Source organism: Corvus moneduloides, chromosome 11 (assembly GCF_009650955.1).
Source record: "Corvus moneduloides isolate bCorMon1 chromosome 11, bCorMon1.pri, whole genome shotgun sequence".
Lineage (NCBI taxonomy): Eukaryota > Metazoa > Chordata > Aves > Passeriformes > Corvidae > Corvus > Corvus moneduloides.
In genome coordinates, this window is record NC_045486.1 from 21,253,456 (window position 1) to 21,278,194 (window position 24,739).

The 24,739-nt window shown below is 42.6% G+C and overlaps 1 protein-coding gene across 5 annotated transcripts in view; it reads right to left on the reverse strand.

The window, feature by feature from the left end:
* Positions 1-24,739, reverse strand: part of FAM120A (family with sequence similarity 120A) — a 49,417-nt gene that overhangs the window by 14,617 nt on the left and 10,061 nt on the right. For 3 of the 5 annotated variants that reach the window (XM_032120545.1, XM_032120550.1, XM_032120548.1), the window contains exons 3-11: positions 23,511-23,593; positions 15,710-15,838; positions 15,160-15,256; positions 13,973-14,073; positions 13,399-13,682; positions 12,623-12,710; positions 9,053-9,277; positions 6,506-6,680; positions 550-799 (exon numbers count right to left, since the gene is read on the reverse strand). In XM_032120545.1, coding sequence (XP_031976436.1) covers positions 550-799; positions 6,506-6,680; positions 9,053-9,277; positions 12,623-12,710; positions 13,399-13,682; positions 13,973-14,073; positions 15,160-15,256; positions 15,710-15,838; positions 23,511-23,593 — 1,432 coding nt within the window. The remainder of the gene's footprint in view (positions 1-549; positions 800-6,505; positions 6,681-9,052; positions 9,278-12,622; positions 12,711-13,398; positions 13,683-13,972; positions 14,074-15,159; positions 15,257-15,709; positions 15,839-23,510; positions 23,594-24,739) is intronic. The other 2 variants (XM_032120546.1, XM_032120549.1) reach the window with 1 other exon arrangement.

Here is a 24,739-nt window from a genome sequence, read left to right on the forward strand (position 1 = left end):
CCAAATGTAAGCATCTCCCAATTCCTCTGTCAATTTTCAATCTGAAAATTAAACAGTTCAGGATTTTGGACTTTGTGACTTTCTCTCTGGAAAGCTGAAATACAGAATTAATACTTCTACTGTTGATTATCATCACCTCAACTGGATGAGTAATTCTAACTCAGGGAGCTCCACACACCACAGGCATCATCCCGCAAGCTCTGCATCCTGATAAGCTGCTATGCAGCTTTCTCTGAACGACTCTCTTCTGCTGTGCAACTTCACCCACACAAGCCTCTGAGGCCCCAAAAGTTGGTTTTTTACTGAGCTGAAGCTTCGAGTACACTAAGGAAGAACTAATTCAAATGATACAGCCTCTTTGCAACAAAAGATCTTTTTTGTCTTCCTGTCAATCCTTTGGAGACTGACAAAGAACTACACAACATGTTATTCTATAACCAAACCAAACCCCCTCTCCCAGTGAGGCTGCAAATACGAATTAACACTTTGCACAGAGATCCCACAGTAGAACCTTTCCTCGGCTCTGATTTCCCTGGAGGTGACACTGACCTCAGCACACAGCAGAGCACCATAAGATGAGTGGGCACATTAGTTGGGTTGAGCATTGCTGGTGTGTCTGATCGCATACAGGCCAGAAACGCCCTCATCCGTCGGTTCTTGTCTTCCACGGCTTTGCCCAGCCACAGCTTCTTCAGGTTTGGGCAGGTCCACTCTCTGAAGGCCAGGGCTTCCACCAGCTCAGGGGTCTGAGGAGATTTGCCTTTGTAAGCAGCCCATTCCTTAATTATCACCGGTGAAACTGCAGAACGGCAACACCAGAAAGAAATCATGCTGAGCCAATGCTTCATATTCCAGCATTTACTTCAAACTTCACATGCAAGAGATTTTGATTCAAAAAGCATCACTTTGAGACTGCAATAGTGTGCTGGATTACACTGCCAAACTGGTAATTCAAACCCTGCATGAAATATCCTTTCATTGTGATCACTGACAAATTAAAGTGTATACAGACATGCATACACTAGGAATGTCGTGCTAATATTTTCAAATTAATATACAACATAAAGGAAATACACTATTTTTCTAAAACAAACAGCACAATTTCCCCTGGAAATGTCCAAGGCCAGGGTGGACAGGGCTTGGAGAAACCTGCTCTACTGGAAGGTGTCCCTGCCCATGGCAGAGGATTGGAAATGGATGATCTTCAAGGTCCCTTCCAATCTGAACCATTCAGTGATTTTAACTTAAAAATGCAATTTTCCCCTTAAATACCTGTGTCATATCTGTGTGTGATCATACTGTCATATCCAACAGTACTTGTGTGTGATCAGAAACTTACAGTGATAAATAAAAATAGTACATAAACACAAATATATCCCATATGTGCTCTTTTAAGAACAGTATGATCCTAGTGATTTTATCTGAATCATATTTAAACCTGGTATTATTATACTTGTCTGTAGCTGTTCAGTTACTACAATGGAATGAGATCTCAAATACAGGTGGGTTTGGAGTTCTTCTCCCTAAAAACGTTACAAAACATCACTTTACATAAACCTCCCCATTTATTGCACTGCTGTCTATGAAGAGGTGAGTGGCTTTGTGCCTAAGCTCCCTTTCATCCACATCAGCACGAAGACAGTTCACTCTACATTGCTGCTAAATCATCTCCCTTCTATTTGAAGACAACCAGAACAGAACACAAGTTCAAGTCAAGGCTGAGACACGATACCTTTGGCCTTGGAGCAACCCCGAGCCTGACACAGTTCACAGCGTGCCTGCACCCTAACTCTGAGCCCAGTTATGCAGTGTGGAAAGGTTCAAGGAACTTGTTAGTGCAGGTTCAGGTTACAGCCTGGGGAGATTCCCTGCGGGAGCCCAGACCTGCTCTTTCTGCTGGAAATCCACTGGATACAGCCTGGGGAATGCATCCTTCTGGTGCCAGCACAGGCCTACAGCTACAAAGCCTCCTTCAGCAATGGGGCAGCAGCCCAACGTGTGATTGTATAGCCAGGGGCAGGCAAACCACGGCACAGGTGATGGTCAGGACTAAAGGAAGAAACTCTAGAACACCCCAAAAGGCTCTCCTGCTTTTCGGGAATAAACCCAGCCTAGCATTAGTTACCCTTCACAGAGCTCAGGGCAGTTTTACAAAGATCACACGCAACAATGCAAATAAACATTCTGACATATTTAGTTGGTTGCCTCACTATAAAATCATGCTCTATTTTGGTTGCTCCCAGGTTTTATCCACCACCACGCTCTAAAGATGGGCTCCAAGAGCCAGCAGAGCTACCCTGCCCTGCTCATCTCTCCGGGTTTCTCTGCTTGCTTAGGCCCAGAACAGCAAACACAAACAAAAGGATGTATTTTATGTGGGCTTTCAACCCTACTGTAATTGCTTTAGATATCAGAAGTAATGCTGTACACACCACCAGTGTTTCCCTGATGTTTCTTTCACTTACATTGAACACATAAAGACCTTAAGCTTAGAAGAAGAGAATGTTTTACATCTATGTTTTCTATCTTAGGTTTCAACACTCAAATCTGGTTCAAAGCTTTTAATCTGTGGATGAGAACCTCCATGGCTCTGTGACATGAAGGCCACAGGAAGAACACCTCAGCCTGTTCTTCAGGCACATGCTACAGAGGTCACACTAGAGATCTGCACTGGCTTCTACATTGTGCTAAACAGTAATAATATACAAGACCCCTAGAATGGCTGGAGTGGAAACAGACCCTAAAGCCCACCCCTTAAAGTTCCATCCCCTGCTGTGGCAGAGCAACCTGTGCCAGGGCCTCACCACTCTCACAAGGAAGAATTTCTTCCCAATATCCCATATTTGCCCTCTGGAAGCCATTCCCATTGTCCTGCCACTCCAGGCCCTTGTCCAAAGTTTATCTCCAGCTCTCTTGGAGTCCCCTTAGGTACTGGAAGGGGTTCTAAGTCTCCCTGGAGCCCTCTCTTCTCTAAGCTAAAGAGTCTTCCCAGAGTGTCTCTGTAACAGAAGTGTTCCAGCCCTCAGAACATCTTCATGGCCTTCTCTGGACTTGCTTCTCCAGGTCCATGCCCTGTGCTGAGGACCCAGAGCTGGATGCAGGTAACCATGCTTCTTGTGGAAAGGTTTAACATGAAGGTTCATCTAGTGGGCTGGAATACAGTTTCCTCTCTGAGTGACGGGGACGAGGAATTGCAGCTGAATCCATTGACAAGCAACTGTAGCACTGTCCATCCAAAATCAGCATTTAACCTAACAGATGAATTCAGGACTTGTCCATATCCACTAATTTGTCCAGGGCATTTCTTAAACCTTTGACAAATCTGTACTGAGACTGCTGCCAAACTCACTGCATCCTCAGCTGCCAGAATCTCTGTCCTCACAGGGACCTATGGCATTTTCTCCCATGACTTCCACTGAGAAATGAGCAGTGCCTACCCTGAAAACTACGTTGACTACAACTAGGATCAGCCCCATTACAACGTTCAGCCCCATTACCATGGTGATTCTACTGTTTTCATACCAACCTCATCCTACTGCTCATCAGCAGGTTTGAATACCCACAGAGGCCCAAGGCACCACACAATCTATGGACTTCTGCTTTCAACAGTGCCCTCACAACATGCTAAGGTCAATCCAAGCAAAGGGGGTCAGCATCAACCTGCACAACAGTAACCTGCCTGATGAACTTCTGAGTGCTGTTACAGGCTCTGAAGGCACCAGCCACAGCACCCCAGCAGAGCTCTGGTTGCCAAGCACAGCTTCAGTAGTTCTGGTCTTATTCATTAACTGCAATTTTTAACCTTACAATCCTTCCTGACAGCACAGCTTGAGCTCAGCATGCTTGATTTTGCACGAGGGCTACTGCCCAAGAGACACGGCTTTCCTCTTGGCAAGGCCAGCACCGGCTGAGTACATCCATGATGGGGAACAGCACATCACAAGGTGGCTGGGCTTAAAATAACAAACCTTGGGATCCAACCAGGAGCTCTGACAGCTTGAGCAAGTGTGCGTTTCGCCACTGAGCAGAAAGAGCAGAGGGTTTCAGTACACACATGTATTTATCGGGACATGGAAATAACCTGTTTCAGAGCTTGACAAGCAGAGCAAGTTGAGACCCTTGGTTTCTACCCCCTCTGAGGGAAGGGCAGCACAGTCAGCACCGTGCCCTTGGCAGCCAAACACAATCAGGCACTCTGTGACCCAGCCTCTCCTGTCCTCTGGGAGCAGAGACGAGGCCATGTACAGCAAAGGCATTACTTAGCAGACACTGATTACTGAGGAACACCACTGATTGCTGCTTCTGTTGTTTCTCATTGGCTTTTCAACTTCATACAAAAAATAATGATTTAGAAGACAAGAACCCATCCGTTTCATGAAAGACCCATTATCTTGCCATCTATATATTTAGTAATAATCCTGAGGTGTCAGTTTATTATGCATTTTTCCCAGCCTCCCATAACCCTCACATGCAATATCCTTGCCAATTATTCAGGCACTATTATTAAGTTGCCAATGTTAGGTTTGCACAACAAACATGACAGGATTTCAGATATTAATATTCATTACCTCTCTACATAAATCTTAAGGACTATTTACATTTCTTCAGAAACTAATTTCTTAATTCTCTTAACATATCTTAATCCCTAAATTTTCTCTTAATTGTCTTCATTACTGTGTTTCATAACTTACTCATTTTTGAGAGCAGCAAAATAATTTAGACACTGGAGGAGAATGAGCACCTAGTTCATTATAGCCTGGGTCCTCAGAAAAATTAGAGAGGGCTAATCAGTGCTTCAGACGCTGTTCCCTCCTCACATCTTGGACAGACTGCCCAAGTCTTGCTGCTCTGTAAGAGAGCCAACCAAAATAAAGGCGTTCCTGCACCAGAGCCCTTTCATACCCCACACCTGCACAGCAGCCCAAACCCATCTTTACCGGCACTGCCAGCTTTGCAGCGAAGCAAGGAACTTCTGGGCATGTGTTCAAATTGGTTTTTGCTTTTTTAAGAGCTTGGTCAGTCCTAAGCTAGAAGTAGGTCAGTAGCTGAATACGTCCTACAGCAAGATTTGCCAGAGCTCCTGTAACTAAACCAAGTCAGCGGCAGTGTGCTTACCCTCCACTAAGAATAAACTCTGGAAAGCAGGATAAATGAAGAGAAAATAGAGATTATATAGGCTTCCCCAGCAGCCTACAGAGAACTTTCTAGGTTTACAAGATTAAACCTGAAGTGGACCTCCAGCATTCAGCTACTTCACCAAAAAACAGGCTGTAGTACACTTTTCAGGACAGAAGTCTCATGAGGATAAATGAAGACTGCAAATAAAATCACTGTTTTAATCCTCAAATAACCTTGTAACCCAAAATAGTACTATGCTGTGTGAGTTTTAAGAAGTAAGAAGTTTGTATGTGTGCTGAGGTATTATTCAAACAGGGTAAATACTGATTCCCACAAAGTAACTGGCAAAGATAAATGGCTTTTCAAACATCATTGGGAGATTATCATTTTCACTACAAATGTACAAAAACATCTCACAATTACAAATGGAAAGAGCAAAGGGAATGAATACAAAGTTTACAACTGATAATTATTTTTATCCTTTTACACACGAAACCTGTGAATGATGATTTCATACATTCCAAATATCTGATTCTTAGATTTAGCATAGTGACAGCAGACTCCTACATTTAAATACTTGTGCTGCTGGTGCCATGCACTGAATGCTTCAGCATTCCTGTAACCTTTATAAGCTGCTACTGCAAAGTTCAGTCATTTCCTTGCATGCATTTCATTATAACAAAAACACTCTAGAACAAGGACTGGAATGGGAGTAATTCCTGGAAACTGAAGACTTAAGAAGACAACTTCCAGATTAATGAGAAGATTAACATCCATCTCTCTGAACAAGTCAAAGGATCTTCTGACAAGGTTGCTTGCAAAAGTTTAGTCTGTCCTCACCCAGGTCTACCTTTGGTTACATTACACTCTGATTTCTGTGGGGTTGAAACTAGGCTTTTATATGCCAATACCTGAAATACACAAGATACTTACAAATTTCCCTGAGGTACCTTCAGGGACACATTTGGGAAGACAAGGCAAGTTAACCTGTGCACCTCTCATTTTTTAAAAATGCAGGGAGATTTGTATGCATGTACAGAGAATAGAAGTTTCCTAAAATCCAGTGCTGCCATACACAGAAATGACATCACAAGCTGACATCACTCACTGCAGGTCTGGCAGCAGCTTAAGCAGACGTTCAAAGCCAAACCTCAGAGCTTGCTTAGAAATGGCAACATTTATAGTTCTTAAACTACAATAGGAAATAAAATTTCAAATTAACAATATCTTTTTCTCTTATCCATGGTATCCAATAAGCCCAAAATTCCTCTGGCATCAGCTACCCTGACAGGATCTTAGCAACAATTCCCATTCACATCACGGTACAAGCGGCTCTGAAACCACAGCAAAGGGAAGAGGAATAAAGCATGGGTTCTGCAGTACGTACATTCTGGTGGAAGTCTGTTCTTTCTAAAAGCAAGCCTTTCAGTTTTCTTTCTGCTCTCTGCCAAACTAAACAGGACTCCGTAAACATACTGACGCACTGGCCTATACAGGAGAGCAGCAGGAGGCAAGTCTTTGTTGGCTTCATCTTCTATAGAAACGGCAATTTTGATTTCACCCTTTGGCATGAAAGAAAGCAGAGAAATATGACATGTTACAGTGAACAAAAAGCACTTAGGTATGCACGGGAACCCAATCCAACCCTAATACACATGTCAGCTAGTCAAGACAAATGTGATTCAGTAATAAAGCGGATCTCAGCTCGGGGAAGGATTAACCCAGCCTGCCTCATTTCCTCCAGGTTCTGTTGCTTTCCTCTTTCCCTTCTCCATCACACACATATTTGTTTGTCTGGACTAGCTACATGTGAGGATTAACTAAATATTGTACTTTTAATACAGGCACTTGAAAAAACAGTACACATGGAAATAGAGCAACGTGCTTTTAGACAGCCAAACACATCTGAAGCTGATCTACATTTCAGGCAGTTATTTCAAAAAATATTCATGCTGTCTAAAAACACCAGTCTTTGCTGCAGGATTTGAAACAATATTGGGGACTCAATGTGAAAAACAATGCATGAGCACACCTGGACAAAACCACCTATCTGGGAATTACTCGAGTAAGGTTAGGTTTGAATACATGTATGCAAAAAATTTAGTGTTTTATACCTTTTAAGAAAAAAGCATGAAAGAACTTCCAAGATTTTCTCTCAAAACAGCACTGTTTTCTATAACTGCATATCCAAACATGCTAGGATATTCTTGGAGAAAAACTGACTGCACTGCCCCCAAAAATCAACCTTTATTTTTAACACTGACAAGAAAACACTCCATTGTGCTACTTTCTCTTAAAAAAAAACCTATTTAAACTATCCTAGTAATGAATCCTGAAGGTGACACCTTGAAGTGATTACATTAGGATATTGTCAGGTTTAACTTCGACAAAACTACCTTAGGTTTAAGGTTGTGTCTAAAAGGTCTCTCTCAGTAACAGCAACATAACCTGGAACACGTGCCCGTTTCTGAAGAATCCCCATAATTCCACCACAAGGTTCAACAGCTCTGCACTAGGGTCACAGAGACCCTCTGCAGCTCCAGGCTGAGCCAGAGGGGCTGGAAAGGGCCCGGCAGGAAAGGCCCTGGGGGTGCTGGTGGCAGCAGCTGAACAGGAGCCCAGGTGGGCAAGAAGGACCAGGGCACCCAGGCCTGTTCCAGCCATGGTGGGGCAGCAGGACCAGGGCAGTGCCCATCCCCTGTGCTGGGCACTGGTGAAGCCCCACCTCAGCTCCTGGGGTCAGTTTTGGGCTCCTCACAACAAGAATGACCTTGAGGGGCTGGAGCATGTCCAGAGAAGGGAACGGAGCTGGGAAGGAGCTGAGGGAGCTGGGAAAGGGGCTCAGCCTGGAGCAAAGGAGGCTCAGGGGGGACCTTGTGGCTCTGCACAACTCCCTGACAGGAGGGGGCAGCCAGGGGGGAGTGAGCTCTGCTTCCAGGGAAGAGGGACAGGACAAAGGAAATGGCTTTAGGTGGCAGTGGTGGAGTCCCCCTCCCTGGAGGGATTTAAAAGCCACGTAGATGGGGCAGCTGGGGACATGGTTCAGTGGTGGCCTTGGCAGTGCTGGGTTAGCAATTGTACTCAATGATCTTAAAGATCTTTTCTAACCTAAATGATTCTGTGATTCTGTGACTAAACATCAAGTAGTATTTAAACATGCTAAGAATATTTGGCTGTGCAAAGTGTGAAACAGACCTGACATCAATGGTCTTCACAGACCTTTTGATTCTTCACTTCTCTTTGACAAAAAAGTGTAAGAACATGACAGCAACATGAGCTGTGGTACTAAACAAACAAATGGGAAATAGGAAATCCAAACCTCAACCTCGATGCAGTAACTTTTAGTTTGATGGATGTCAGACCTGCCTGCGGTCCTTATTGTCCTGATGAGGATTTTTAAGGTGAATAAAGGTTAACAGGAATGGGGACAGTGCCATTTTGCTAGCTGCTGGTACAAAAGGGATTTCTTAGAGCTGCTGTGTTTCTTTGGGGCCAGCTATCAGCAATGGGAGGGATCAGATGGGAGGGAAAACAATCTCAGTACTTCAGAACACTGAAAATAGAAAAGACTTGGCACAGACACCAAAGCACATGCACTGGAATTTTTAGATGGAAATGGACTCTGCATAAACATACACACAGAGACATATACACCCATGCATAGAGATATACGAATATCTGCATATAGCTGGGGAAAAAAAAATTAATTTTGTAAATAAATACTTCTAATTATCGTAACCTCATATTTATTGGAACAATGTACCAGATCAGTGGTTAGAAAATGGGGGGAAAACTGGTTCAAAGGACTGAAAAGGGACCAGAACTTAGAGCATTAAAAACGATGTAAAAATCTGATACTCTTTAGCCAGAAATGCCAGGACAATTATCTTCACAGAATCATTATCTCACAGTACCTCATTTTAAAATATCATACCTTAGTTAGGACATGAAAGATGTAGGGATACATTAACCCCTTCTTGTGCCTGTGCTCTGCCACTCGTAATACTTCAGGTGCTACCGGAGGTAATGGAGGGGTAGTAATATCCATGTGGTTTCTGGTGGGCATGGACAACAGGCATGGGATTTGTGGATTACTGGTTTGATTCCCTTTGACATCAGCTGCCTGACTTCCTGAAGAAGCACTAGAGGAACCTTCTGCCTGTAACAGAACATACAAAATAAAGTGCTTTGGATGTATCCAGAAACATACCAGGAGATCAGCCAAGAGAAACAGCAAACTTCCTCCCTCACCCCCAATGAAAACAGTAAATCCTCGCATCACGCTGTTGCAGTGTGCAGAATACATTATCCAAAGCTGGCTGCAAGGTTTTCAGGAAACAGAAACCTTCAGCCATTGTCTGCTAGTGGAACCAAATTACTACGAAAATAAATATTACGATAAAACTTTTAACTTATTAACAGCAACAGTAATTGCTATTTTTAAAAAAAATTTTAACTGCATAATGCAAAAGTGGACTGATGGCCTTTTAATGACCTATGAATGGCCTCTCAACTCAGTATTTCCAAGATACTCCCAACTCAATGTGTTAACTGACAGCCACATAGTCTGTAATTTATCTATGACTTCCATAAACATAGCCCTTCTCAGCTTGCAATTCTAGACAAAACAGGGAAAATAACATAGTTCAATTGTGTAACATGTAAAATACACAGTGTCCAAACTCACAAGTCTGGTAAATGTTGTTGGTTTTTATGGTTGGTTGGGTTTTTTTTTGTAACATAAAAGCTCTTTTGTCTGAGAAGATTGTAAGAGAAAATGGCAGAGTTTTCTGACTGAAAGATTAAAGTGGCATTCTATTCCAGTTCTAGAAATGCAGTCCATAAACTTACGGGAAAAATATGATGCATAAAAATATACTGTAAACCTCCCAGCCTTTATAAGGATTTATGTTGATTTCTCATGGATATGACAAAAAAAAAAAAAATTAGAGTTCATTCCTAAAAATCCTGGTCTTCAAAACTGAAAGCTGGTTTTAGCTTAAGAGCTCATGCTAGTTTCATGCCTACAAATTATTATAGCAATAGTAAAAACTTTTAAGACCAAAATTTGATCACTTGATAATACATCATGCATGAGTATTTTCACAATATGTGTAAAGAAGTTCACATGCTTCCTAAGACTTGAAAAGCAAAGCTGAAACAGAAATGGCCAAAGCATGAAATCCCACACAACACGTAACATAAAAAATAGGCCCAAACAAGCTCAGGTGGTTCCCTTCAGACCCATGAAAAATACAAACCTGCATGCAAACAACAAAAAACCCCACACTACTTCCAAAAATCTTCTACAGAAAGGTGTAGGTAGTAAAAACAGACTCTAGCAAGATATCAAAGGGAAACCTTGTTTTCAGATGACACTTTAATCACACAGCCAAAGAGGACGCTATTGAAAGATTGCATTTTAAATGCTGGCAATATGGACTTCATTTGAGTTATAAAAATGAAAATATATAGATGAAATGGTTAAAACCTGTAAACCAGAACACTCCCAACACCACACGCTAACACCAAATGCTTTCATAGCACAGCTTTATTAAATCTGTGTTATAGTATCAAATATTTCTATATCAGGTTAAAGACTTCTGTCCCTGTCTTCTACTACCCCAACAACTGTAAGTCACCAATAGTGAACCACAGCGAGAAGTTTACAGAACTATCCATTACTGGGGGCACACAGGGAAGAAAGAAGACAAAAAGCCCCACATGACAGCAATGCTTTCCCCGACTGCACTACCCAGTTTCTTCCTGCATCTGCTCCAGCAATATTCCAACACCTAAGCTGAGGAAACACCAAAGTTAAAAGGGGATTTTTTTCTCTAGAAATATGCATCCACCCAAATGAGAGGAGCTTACCTTTGTCATGTAGAATCACACTGTGAGATAACTGCAAGGAATTTTGACATTTAAGTCAAGGAAAGGAGTGTCAAGACTGCTGCTACCTGCCTGATCTTAGCTGGATTTTCAGGACTTTACCTCAGAGATTCACACAGCTCACTCGGTTGAAATCTTCATAGAATCACAGATTGGAAGGGACCTTTGAGACCATCTCATTCCACCCCTGCCATGGGCAGGGACACTTCCACTATCCCAGGTTGCTCCAAGCCCCGTCCAACCCAGCCTTGGACACTTCCAGGGATGGGGTACCTTCTCTGGGCAACTTCTTAAGGAAGTACTACCTCTTTTTTCAGTCATTAATGTTCACCTCTCTAGGAAATAAGTTCATTTACAAAACGTACTCACAATCCTTCCTGTTGTGCTCAGCAGATACTTCTGCCTTCTCCTGCTACTGAGGGCTGAAGAAGTGGTTTAATAATATTAAAAAAACTAGGCAAGTAAAGCTCAGGAGCACCAATACATTAAACAGGATATGTTTAAGTCAGCCTGCGTGCACACATCCATTGGAAAGTGCTTGTACAGCTCTGGCTCGGTGTGGGGGCTGTCCCTGGGAAAGGACACACTCAGGGCTGCGGGGACCCACAGGGCTGCACACACACGGCCCAGCCCAGCAGAGAAGAAAGGAATGTAATAGGTCAAATTAGCATTTGCATACGGTGACTAATCTCCAGGCAGACACAGCTATCCTACAGGCATAGCCTGTAGAAATAATAATCGCTGACGGATGAAATCATCCACTTGATATTTTAAGCACAAAAGCCCAAGTTTACTGGAATTCCTATGCCAAAGTACAGGGAAAATGTTGTTTGCTTACAGTGTAACTAACTCAGGATCAGGGGTTTTTTGACAGAGTTAACAGCTGGTATACAGCTCCACCATCAAGGCACAGAGATATTAAGTGCAAATGCTCTGAATATTCTTTCCAAACACAGCTCAAACTCGGCATAGAGGCCACCATATTCTTGATTGAACAGTGGTTTGAAATCTTAAATTTAATAATGATAAATCTTTATGAAGGGCTTACCTAGCCCATCCTTACCTAGTTAAGCAGCAACACTAACTGGTCCCACAGAGCTACTTTAACAAGTATTATGTGAAATTCCTACCATGCAGTTATAAAGGACTTTTAACTCCTCAGCTGAGCTCTAATACACCTGCAGTGGCCTGTGGCTAACACTGATGGTGTCAGAGCTGTGCTTACTGCACTGTGGGTTACAGGATGTGGACTCTGACTCCATGGACACCCGGACTGTTACACTCCTTCCTCAAAGTCCAACATGCACTACTGGAAACCCAGAGAGCAACATCTGAGGGTGAGATAGTTGGCTAAGGGCCACACAAAGTTATTGATTTGTTCCTGGTTTGTATCTAGCATTTTTTTACACATCCTATTTAATGTTTGTTTTTATGTATATGCTCCCTTGGAAACCTCCCTCCTGTACTCTAAAGCTGTTGTTTTGTAATTCACAAAGAAGTGTAAAGGTTTGCACTAAATACTATGGATCAATATTGGAAATCCTCCCCCGAATTTGCTGTAAAGCTTTAACACAAAGTAATAAACTGTGATGTTTGGAATTTAAGGAAATACCTTTGTTTGGTCTCCCAGCTCTCCACGTGTTTGACCTTCTGACTGGGTTCCTGGCTTTTCCCAGCCTATTTTGTTCCCACTGACATGGCTGAAGGACAGCAGAAAGAAAAACATCATACTAAAATGCAGTTTGAGAGACAGTGAAATAAATCCTTGGTGTCTGTGACTGGAATTTTGGGCAAGACATTCTGATTTTAAGGGATGCTTTCTATTAAAAATGTCCATTTGCACGAGTCTTCAAAAAAAATTTCTGACATTCACATTAGGTTCCTTTGCAAAGTCACATTATCCCCAAATTTAGGAAGTGTAAACACTACAAGTTCAGTGAAGTTCCATAGCTTTTAGCTTCTGAAATTTTAATGAATTATACTGTGAAGTAGGAAGATTTTTTTACACAATGTAAAGGACTGGAAGGCTTTATGACATTTACCAAAACCTCACTCTCTCAATAAAACATAAGGGCAGAAGAGAAAAAACACCCAAAACTATTTGGTTTTGGATTCCTGATTAAGGAACACGGAGGTGAGATTGAACCATGCACATGTCTGCAGTCATAGTGACCCAAAAATATCTTTTTAAGGTCTATCATATCACTAATTTGCAGACTTCTGCAGGGCCAGGAGCTGGACTTCAATGATGCTTCTGGGTCCCTTCCAACTCAGGGTATGCTATGATTGATTCTATGATTCTTACTTTCAGGATACAGGTAAATGATTTTGAAAGTAAATTTATTTTAACAGAAGCTGAGTAAGAGAATATCCTCATGAGAAACTTACTTCACTGCACCCCCATTGCCTTCATCATTGTCAGAGGACGAAGATGTAGAAGAGGCAGGAAAATAGGTTGAATCCACATGATTAGGGCTCCCACTCTGGGCTGGATTGATTGGAGAAGACCGTTCATACAATGGTGTGTGTTTTCCTTCGTGAGGAATGTTACTGTAGTTGTTCTGCTCAGACAGACTTTTTCCACCTGTTTCCAAGGTGATAGCTGGCTCAGAGAGGCTGTATGGGTATGGACCCTGCCCTTGGGCCCCACCCTGACTGGACATCTGCTGGGCCTAAAATAAAGGGATCACTCTTGAGTGAAGTCAAATAAGGCTTTGCTTTTAAAACAAAATACATTCTTTAATCAAGTGGCCTTTTCCAAATGTATGCATTAAAACTCAGCCATCTTGAGCATCCACAAAAACTGTTCTACCAGAGTCTGTAGCACCACTTCAGTTCCAGATTTAAAATTCAGTCAGTGACTGCCCACTCTAAAAAAGCTGGCTCCACCTTTCCCACCTGGATTCCAGTTTGCTGAGCACAGCAGGCTTCTCCCAGGGAGCAGGGCAGAAGCTACACTTACCACAGGTTTTGCTTGTAGTGAGGTCTGTGGAATGTTAAGCATCTGAGAAGGAACATATGGTGGCACTATCCCAGGCATACCAAACTGATTCGGTCTGGCTGCTGTATGGCAGGGGAGGAGGGGAAAAGAGAAGGGAAAAAAAAAACAAACTAAAAAACCAAACACTCATGAAAACACTCAGTATTTGACATAAATGTTACCCTGTTTGTCCTTTTGCTTCTATGGTTCATTTACTCTTGTTCTGTTAGCATTACTGTTTTCTCCTATGTCTTTAAGTCAGTTTTATTCATTTTTGCCTTTCAATAAAAATACTTTGTAGCTTGTGAAGTGTATTTTATGTGTCTCACCTTCTTTCAGGTCTTTGTATCTCTCATTGCTACACATTCCTATTCTACCTGGGAATCAAAGACAGCTTACAAGAAAAAAAAAAAAACCCCAAGAGATGTCACAATGAAGATGCTGCCAACGTCACGCAGATGCAGAATGCTGGCATTTTGTCATTTGAGTATTTGACCTAGGGGAGCCTCTAAACCCTTTAATGCAGGTCTTTGGATGTAAATAAAGACCTCCCACACCCTCAAAAAGAGCAGGAAAAATCTGTGTCAGTGTACCAGCATGGTAACTGATGATCTTCAGAAAATTTCAGCTAAAATGACATTTTAGTGTTAAGATTGGGGCATGAGTAGGAAATCCTGTGATCACACATTTTAATTTTTAAGCCTGAGAATAATCTGCAACACCACAACAATGTGTGGCTGCAATTTAAGCAGGTTTCTTATGACATCAAAAAATCAAAGACTATAAAGGGATTTCTGAAACATGTCAGCAAGGCCAGTGAGAAACAGTAAATATGTTTTAATGGCCAGAAAGAGGTCCTGTCCTCATGAATGTGAATGGACACCAGACTTCAGTTGTTCACAGCATCATCTCTCTCAAGTCCCAAAGCCAGAATGGATGCTGCAATAGCCAAGAAGAAAAGTAAACCAGGTTGCTCTCTTCTGGGGCAAGAACACAACCTCAGCACATATCCTATAAAAACCTTCTTCTGAAACCTCATCTTCAAGGGTCAGTGAGAATTGCCAGAAGATACAAACACTTTTGTAGATGCTGCCACCAATACAATTTCTGATTTAGGGTTATTCCAGGTGTTAGTTAACACAAAAAGCCTGGCTGCTGTCATTACTTACCTAGGTAATGTGGTGGATGAAATGGCATAGGTTTATTAGTTGCTGAGTAATAAGCAACCGCTCTCTTAAACCGAGTAACTTTGTCATCTGTTCTAGACTAAAAAAAAAAAAATCTGTCAGAAGCACATCCAGGTTTGTCACCTGTAGGTCAGCACAGGGCTGTACAGTAGTTATGTACACCATATCTCAGGATTAATGCCTAGGGACCCTCAAGGGCTGCAGCAGTGCTCCAGTACAAGAAATGTTATGTCAACCCATGTAAGGGTGAAGTTTAAACATTCAGTCTTCATGTACAGCTGATTTTCAAAGGAAGTGCACACAGCTAGGCTACAAACCCCTCTGGTCATCAAGAATTTAAAGCACTGAGGGTAAACACCCTCAGAAAGCACGGAACATGAAATTAGAATAGCTGAGCCACTGCAAATACCAATAGATTCCTATTATCAACTGATCAAATCACCATTTTATCAAATGCAATTCTTCAACACAAATGTACAGCAAAATTGATTTAAAAAAGAAAGCAAGACAAGTAGTTGGCTTTATACTTTACCTGCGAATGCTGAAAAACATCTTTTGCTATGGCATCCAAATCAGTGGTGTCCTGAATGTTGCGGACGTAGTCGGCTACGGCTTTGATCACTACGTCACACGGCGGTAAAACTAACTGGTGAGCACGTACCTGCATGGCAAACACGGCAGCGTGAGCACGGAACGGGCACACGGCACGCAGCCGAACCCCCCGTTACTGACAGTATCTTCAACAAACTCCCTGCTGCCACACTATCTACCTACTTTTGGGCCTTCCACTTTAAGACTTCACCTTAAACAGGGACTCATACAATTGCAACACATTTATATATACGTGAAACCTCACCTCTATGTAAATACCTGCTGGTTAAGTATCAGCTCCAACAACAAACAAGGTTAACTGTGCTGATTCTTTCACTGCTTTCTAGTTGCACATTTCCCCCAGTACAAAATGTTTCATCTAATTCATCATGAACCATAATCTTCATCACACATTCACATATATATGGCGGGAAATATTTTGACACAGTTTATTTTCTGAGTGTAAAGTGATAGCAGAACTGATGAAAAAGACCCACTGGAAACCCTGGACTTCCACCTCAGCATTCAACTGGTTCCTCCTGAAAATAAATCATGACTTGGCATATGATTATGGGAATGGCTGCTCTTATATGCCCCATGTAATCCTGTGTGGGGAACAGAAGCTTCAGGCCAAGGAACCATTCTGGACCTCTGTAAAATTCCAGGCAGGAAGCAGTGCTGCCAGCTGGGTCTGAAGAACTCCTCAACCATCGGCAGCCTCTGCTCGCATCCCGAGTGCTGCACATGCTCACAGGGCCAGGAACGAGGTCGCCAAATACATGTCCTACATTCTAGAGGAAGCCTGAGCAATTCCTAAAAATTCTGGCTGGAACCTCTGCACAATTCTGAAGCACTCTGCCTGGGTCTACAGGGGCAGCTAGGTTTTTGCTTTTAACATCTTTTAACCTGTTTGCAAAATTCAGTGATTCAAAACTTGAGAGATCACTATTATGATTTAATACTTCTATTTTTAAGATATAAAAAAATTTGAAAAATCTTTGTGTTCTTATTGCGTTCTACACAGAGAGATCATACTTTACTAGAAAATAGCACAATTCAGTCTTGTCAGAAATATTTAAGCAAAATTCTGATTAATACTTCATTAGTTTTATCTTTGAAAATTTAAAACCTGTACCACAACTCCATTTTATACAGAGTCTACCATATGTGATTATTTTCTTCCCTGCCCTTATTTGATCTACTTCTGATGCAATTTCTTACACTGCTCTCTTCATATTTAGGCCACGGAATTTTTGCCAGATTCCCATTTTTATTAATTTCCTTCTCCTAATGTCTACTTTTTACAAATGTCAGGATATTCATTCTATCTCTGGTCATTCTCTACCAGAGATGAGCTCTGTATTTTATAAGCCTAAATTAAACATAGAAACAGAATGGTTAAGGGACCTTAAAGCCCATCCAGTGCCATCCTCGCCATGGGCAGGGACACCTCCCACTGTCCCAGGCTGCTCCAAGCCCCATCCAGCCTGGCCTTGGACACTGCCAGGGATCCAGGGGCAGCCACAGCTGCTCTGGGCACCCTGTGCCAGGGCCTGCCCACCCTCACAGGGAGGAATTTCTTTCTAAAAACTAACCTAAACCTGCTCTCCTTCAGGTTAAGACCATTCCCCCATGTTCTGTCACTCCACGTCCTTGTGAAAAGTGAGCAGTTAAGAACAGTTCTGTTCAGTGTAGTCAGTGGCAGGGTAATTATTTCTATCTCAGACACTAAAATCTAAGTTTACACTAGTGTGCACTCTGAATATATACAATATTAAATATAGATCACACTCACATGTAAGCTTAGAGTCACAAATATTGATGATAGAATTTTGCCCACATTTTGCCAGAAGAAGGATAAGATTTTCCTCTCCCTGGTAATCCAAGTCAGTTGGTGAACACCTCCCATGTTCCTTGTATGTGTAACAATTACCCATCTCTAAAAGCAGCTGAATCATTCCGTGGCTGTGTCATGCTGGATGTGCTCTCGGCAGAGCCCTTGCAGAAACCCTGCACTGCTCCCTGAGTGTTCCTGCAATCTCTGCTTGGAAACACAGTGGATGACAGAAGTAAGCAATCTCCCATTAATTTATGTGATCTCCATGATGACAATACTGAATAAACCATATAAAGCTGGCATCAAGAGAACACATCACATCACTCTGGCACTAACATTCAGCTCAGGCCCTGAAGTAAGAAGTGAGGCCTATCAAGGGCTCACTTTGCATGTCGCTCCCATTTAGCCGCCTATAAACAGCCTCAAGATCTTACTGGAGCATACTCTTAAATCCTGAAGTGAGGCCTTCTGGAAGTATGCTTTACAGATCTAGAGACATTTCACGTATTTGGATTTTCTTTTCTTCTGTTTCAAAGACATCCAGTACAGATGTGAGAACACCCTCAAAACTAAGAGTATCATGACCTACACTACACAGAAGTCTGAAATGAAAATGGTGAAATAAGATGTACTTTCCTGATATTAAAGAATAAAATATATTTCTATTCATTTCAGAACTTTCCAGAAATCCAAAACTGTAGATTTTGTACTGGATCATAAAGAATGTTTCTAATCCTGCGTGCATTAAAACACAAGCTAAGTCTTACTGCATGTTAGGGATAGGAAAAATTCAGACTAGCAGCAGAAGTTACAGAGCACGTGTTGGTGGTTCAAACTTACTTTTAGTGTCACACAAAGCATTTCAGAGCAAAAGCAGCAACATGTTTTACCAATTTCTCATTAGAAGTTACTTTTTTCCCTTATCCTCTGAAGAAAAGTTTCAGACAAGCAACAACATGGAAAATCATTTCTGGAAGGCAAACATGGGGGTGGGTCCCACACATGCAGGCAATCAGGTTGGAGAGCTTACACCTGAGAAGGGCCCAGTCTCTTTGCTAGTTGTAAAAGGACTCCTTCAGTTTGTGACAGAGCACTGACAAAAATCACAAGTCACTTTTTTGTGCACTCTGAAAAGACTAAGTGGGGAAAGGCCATGCATTCTATAGAAGTAATTGTCAAAATGAGAGGCAGAGTAACATTACAAACACAGAAGCAACAAGACAAAAATATCTTGGGTTTGACAAAATAAACCTGCGAAAATGCTTTTTTGGAAGAGAACAGACTCACATAAGCACAACTCCACGGGATGACTAGGATAGCGTAGAAGGTACCTAAGCTACACCTGGGAAGAGCTCCCCAACTCTGGGAACACCCCAGCTGCCCACTGTCTTCAGAAGCAAAGCCTGTAGAGACTAATCAACTAGTCATTTACCGCTGTGCCTGCTGGAAACAGGTAATTGGTTCAGTTTCATTCTCAAACAAAAAAGAGACCTCGAACGTTCAGTTGCTGTGAGACAACACACAGAGAACATCTTTTTTCCACTGGTGAATGAAAAGGCTGAAGATATGAAGAGGAACAAGAATTATGTCAGAAAGCAAAGGAGAGAGCAGAAGCACAAGCCAAAGATGTGATATAGACAGACTTCCCTGAGACCTGTGTGACAGCCCAGCACACTCCAAACCTGAGGGCTGGGCTGCCATCCAGAACTCCCTGACAAGCCATAGGGATGAGCCAACGGGAGCCTTCATAAATTCTATAGCTATAAAAGTGAAGCCTTGCACCTGGGCAGGAATAACCCCTGGCTACTCCACAGGCTGGAGGTGTGCCAAAAGGGACCTGGGGCTGGAAGGCAGCAGCAAACTGAACAGGAGCCAGCAGGGTGCACCCTGGGCTGTGCAGCAGGAGCACAGCTGGCAAACCCAGGCATCCCACTCCTCAGTACACAGCAGATCCACTCCAGAGCACTGCATTCTGTCTGGGGCTCGAGCCACGTGGCCGAACAGTTGAGCTGGTTCTGCAGAAGGCCATCCAGATTGTCAAAGAGGTGGGAACAATTGCTCTGTAAAGACAGGGCTGAGGGAATGGGGCTTATTCAGCGTGGGAAAGACAAGGCTTTGGAAATACAGCCTTCTACTACCCACAGAAAGGTAACTGAGCACACAGAGCCAAGCTCTTCACAGCACTGCATTGTGCAAGAGCAAAAGACACCAGACATAGCCTGAAACAAGAAGGGCTCAGACTGCACACAAGGCAAAGCAAGCATCTTCACCGTCGGGACCATCAAACCACAGGGCAGGCTGCCCAGACAGGCTGTGCAGTCTCCAACCTTGGAGATTTCCAAGACTAGTCTGGGCAATGCCCTGAGCAACCTGCTCTGACCTCAAGCTGACCACACTTTTCACAGGAGGCTGTACTAGATGACTTCCTGAGGTCTTTCTGACCTGCATTATGATGACCCTTAGCATCAAAATACCCCATGAACAACAAGGCATTTATTTGAAGTATATTTTAATAGTGTCCCCTTTGTCATCTAAGCAGCAGCAAATTACCTAAGCATCTACTTCACATATTAGTCTCCCTCTGGCAAACACCCTCTGAAGTCAACAAACAGTAAGACAGGAATTTCCTAGAGAGATTCAGAGAAGGAGCCTAACCTGCATATTTTGGATTGCTTTCTGGAAGCATCTCTGCCTCTCCACCGAGATGGAGCAACTAAGGAGATGGAGTTTCCCTGCATACCCTTCTTATTAATAAAGGGAGACTGCATTAAGCTTTGTTTCTAAGGTTACCTTGTGAATGAAGAGTCAGCACTTCTTCAGTGGTCTGTGCTCCCAAACAGGCACCAATTCCTTCCAGAGCTAAGAAACTGCCCTCCCAAACTCATTCTGACAGTATTGCACATTGATCTTGAAGCTCCATACTTCAACCAGTTTTTCCAGAATAAGAACCAAATTGTCTTTAAGATAAATCCAAAAGCACACAAATAATGCTGGTTTACAAACAAGGTCTAGCAATCAGATGATTTCTCAGGAAATCAATCAACTCTTCTTGTTTCAAACCCCTGATTTGGGTGGTCATTTCAGTGAACTCTGCTCTCAGGAAGGTGACAGGACTCAAATGCAGGTCTGCACAATGATTACATGTTTCCACAGGGACATTTGGACAGACAAGATCCTGACTCAGAAAAGGTCACATCCAGCTTTTGATTCTTTCTCCCTGTTGCAGCAACAGCAATTCATATCTCTTCATTTAAATTTGGCCATGGAATCTTCACAGTTCTGCTGAGCTGGCTGGTAATTGCTGGTGTCTCCTGAAAGGCTTTTCATCCAACACAAAGAGATGTTGTCCTGACTCTCGGGTTCATTTCCTTCCACAGGTTAAGTATGGATTTCTTCAGTCAGGTTTTCCATTTTCCTCCCATCTTCCCATCTCTACTCAGCTGTTCCTGGATGAACCCCCCCCTTTAAAACAGAGGTAGGGGTTCCTCTGGTTTGCTTTTTTCCCCCTCCCCATGGCGACTTCAGGGGAGACCCAGCAATTTCCACCAGCAAAGCTGGTAGTTTCTTTTCTAAGTTACCCTCTTCCACTGGTGAACTGGCAAAGCTTCTCTTGCAGGAAAAGTAATTACTATTTTGCTACAGCATAATAAAAGATTGAGAGAGAATGCAGGAAATAAATTGTATTTTATTAACTGTAATAGTTCTCCCTGAAAAGCAACAAATCCGGCCACTGGAACAGAATCTGTCAGCTTTGATGCTCAAGACCATACTGTTCTAAAGACAAAAGATTAAAATCTTTACACAATGAGAAAAAGCCTTCTAAATCCTGAGATGCATGAGGGTGGGATTAAAGCCCTTGGTTCCCGAGCACGGAGAACACTCAGTTGTGACTCTAAATAGACACAACAAAGCAAAGTTTGTAAGCACAGCCCAGGAAGGACATCCTGGGGAAACACAACAACTTCCCCCCATTTCCAGTTTTCATGAGGGCTTGTGCTTTTTGGGACTGTTCTGAAACTACTCCTTGCTATCAGCCTTGTGGTTAATAGAAATGTTTTTTAGGGTTTTTTAAGCATTCATAAAATTTACATGTAATATTGCTTTGTGCAGATCTACACTGAAGAGGTCCCTACAGGGAGCTGTGGTGACATCACTGACATACTAGCATGTCAATGAAATGAAACTCAATTAATGAGCTCCTGAAACAAGTTATCATTTCAAACCATGAGCACTGTGAAATTAAAGCTGAAACAAACAGGCAGTTGTTCCAATACCAGTAACTAAGGAAGACTGGTTTGCTGCAGATGTGTCCTTCCACCTGACACAACTGCCAGGCAGGAGACAGAGGTGCTGTGCTCAGTTTGGGGCTGTGAACTGAACAAATGGCCAGCAAGCGGCCATGAAATTCAACAAATCCCGTGTTGTGCTAGCCTTTCCTCAGTCAGGGCACTCATCTGGGGCTTTGCACTGACAACAGTGCAGCAGTTTTCACGGAACCTTTAACAGCCAAATGGGAACTGCTTTCATATCTAATTACATTGGCCAACAGATAAAATCCATCAGGGAGGACTGCTTAAGGCAGGCCAGGATGCTCTGAGGGTACATGTTTCACTTCCTTGGGATGCCAGCTACAAAGGCCAGCTGGCATTTCCACTGAACAGGTACATCGAGAAGCAAAGATGACAAATATCTAATTTTCATTTAAGTAATTCAGGATAACTTTAGAGGGCTTTCCAGGAGGTCTAGGTGTCTGAAGTCATAATCTGATCTGACTGGCAAACAAGTCTATTCAGGCTAGACCACAGAAAGAATCACCAGAAAGTTTATCGACCACTTGGCAAGAAGCCCTACATTCTAACCTTTTTAGTAAAAAATGAAAATACAAGCACACTCACTCATTTTTTCACCTCAGATTTTACAAGGAAGTAGCAAACATGCATGCAGGTTTTGTTTTGCCACTGGAATGTGCTGACACTTACCTTCCTAAACACCAGAGTGGCAGCAAAATAGAGGATGAGTGTAACATCAAATGTCACAACTGTTCACTAAACAATGCATGTGCAAGCCCTAAAAATTCTGCTGAAAATCTGGAATCTAGTTTTAAATTCTACCTTTGGCAAAACAAGTTTTCAAGGCTTAATAAACTTTCAGAACAGAAGGGGAAAAAAACCCACCTATTTTTGCTGTAGAGATAACAAAACAGTCTGACAGAATTTACAAAAAGCAGATTATTTGCTGCATGGTACACCTTAGGAGAAAGGCAAACAGATACATTTGTTGTGGCAGAGAGAAAGGTCACTGTGATCCCATTCTCTGATGTGTCCAGTTTCCCTTTTATAGCTGTCTACTTGGCAGATGCACGAGGCAAGTGTGATGAAGCAGCAGAACACACGTACTGTAAACTAAGAGCATCAGGCAAGTTACTTGTCTCAACCCCCCAAAACTACCAAAGGCCACTTTAGCTTTCTCATGCAATCTGTTCTCCAGCATATCTACACTTTACATTCCAAAAACAGACTATTACAGACAAACTCAGAGCAGCAGAAAACAAAACAAGATGGTAGGAAGATATACAGCTCATTATTTTTGATAGCTGAAGAACATGACTAAACAAAAAACTCTCCTCTTCGAGAAAGAGGAGAGGAAGAAGCTGCATTCTCCAAGCCAAACCACACTGGAGCTCCGGCTCGTGCAGCTGAAGGGCACTGAGGGGGATCACAGGGCTAAGTTTAGACCTGTAAGGCCAATGACCCCAGGTATCCTCTGCAGCCGGGGACTGGGATACCTGAGGGTGACCCAGCACAAGGGCCTTGCAGAGCTGCTCTCAATTAACCTACCACATTGCTCTTGTTAACCAGTAGCATTGATTTTAGCTTAATTTCTCCGAATTATATTGAATTTTTACCTTAAGTGAAGCTAGTGGATGTTCTGGACCAAGTAAACTCCAATGAAAGGAAGCCAAATCTTCATCAGGTAGAATATGATTACCTGGAACATAACACAGAATTCATTTAAGTACACTGTAAAACGTTACACACTATTTCTACATACAGCAAACAACTCTGCAATCAGCCCTCAACTCCCGATCAAGAGGATTAACAGATTAAACTTGCAGATAGCTTTTTGTTACTCCAGAAAAACCTAATTAGCACGCTGCTGCTGCTGCAGCAACAGCCACTTTATGCGTGTGAGGAGCGCTCTTCCATGAAACCAACTCCCCTGCAGCAGCAACGGAGCCAGGCACAACATGGGACCCACCTCAAGCCAGTGTGTCCTATTAGGGAATCCTCAAGAGATTTCACAATGCAGGTGCAACAGTGTAAGAACACATTCTATTGCTCCCTGACACATGCTGGTAAGCCCCTTCTGCATCCCAGCACGTGCCATTACTGATCCACATGGGAGCTGCCTCTGGAATCTGCACTCTGCTCCACTGTGCAGCACGGGTCAAGCAGCAAGGCACCAGCCAGGTTTATCTAACCCTCAGGAACGCCAGCAGCTCCAATGACACTTAGCAGGTTCCCAGTCCCTGAAGTTTCTTTTGCTGATCTGACCGGGTCAGATGAGACCTTGGGCTGGCAGCAGGGAAGGAATTGGGAAATTATTTTGTTGTTTCCATGGACAGAGATAGAGACTGTATTTACCACACTGTTCATACCTAATGGAAGATCACCTACACTGGTTTTTTTTTTTCCCCCAAAGCACATCACACTCAAAAAAAAATTCTTACTAGGAAACGTTTCAAACATTTCTATTATTCAAAGACACAACTAATCAACCTCTGATGGAGTTCAATGGCTGCAGATCCAAACTTTACAAGAGCTAAACAGAATGTCTTAACACAATTCTGGTGGAAAACTTCAGGATATATTCAATACCCGGTTTTATAGAGCAGCAGCTTATTAGTGAATGCACTGTTCATAAAGAACATGACAAGATTCTCTGAATATTACAACAGTTGTTTTCTTTCTTGATATTTTTCTTGTAAAATCATCTAGTTTTCTCTTAATGCTCTTTAACCTGTGAAAGCCAGGAAAGCCGTCCCCTGCCTGGTGACAAGCAGATGCCTTCTCAGAGTGGAAAGTCTTTGTGTTCAAGCAATACTTCACCCCTACCAAGATCTCCAGCAAGGAG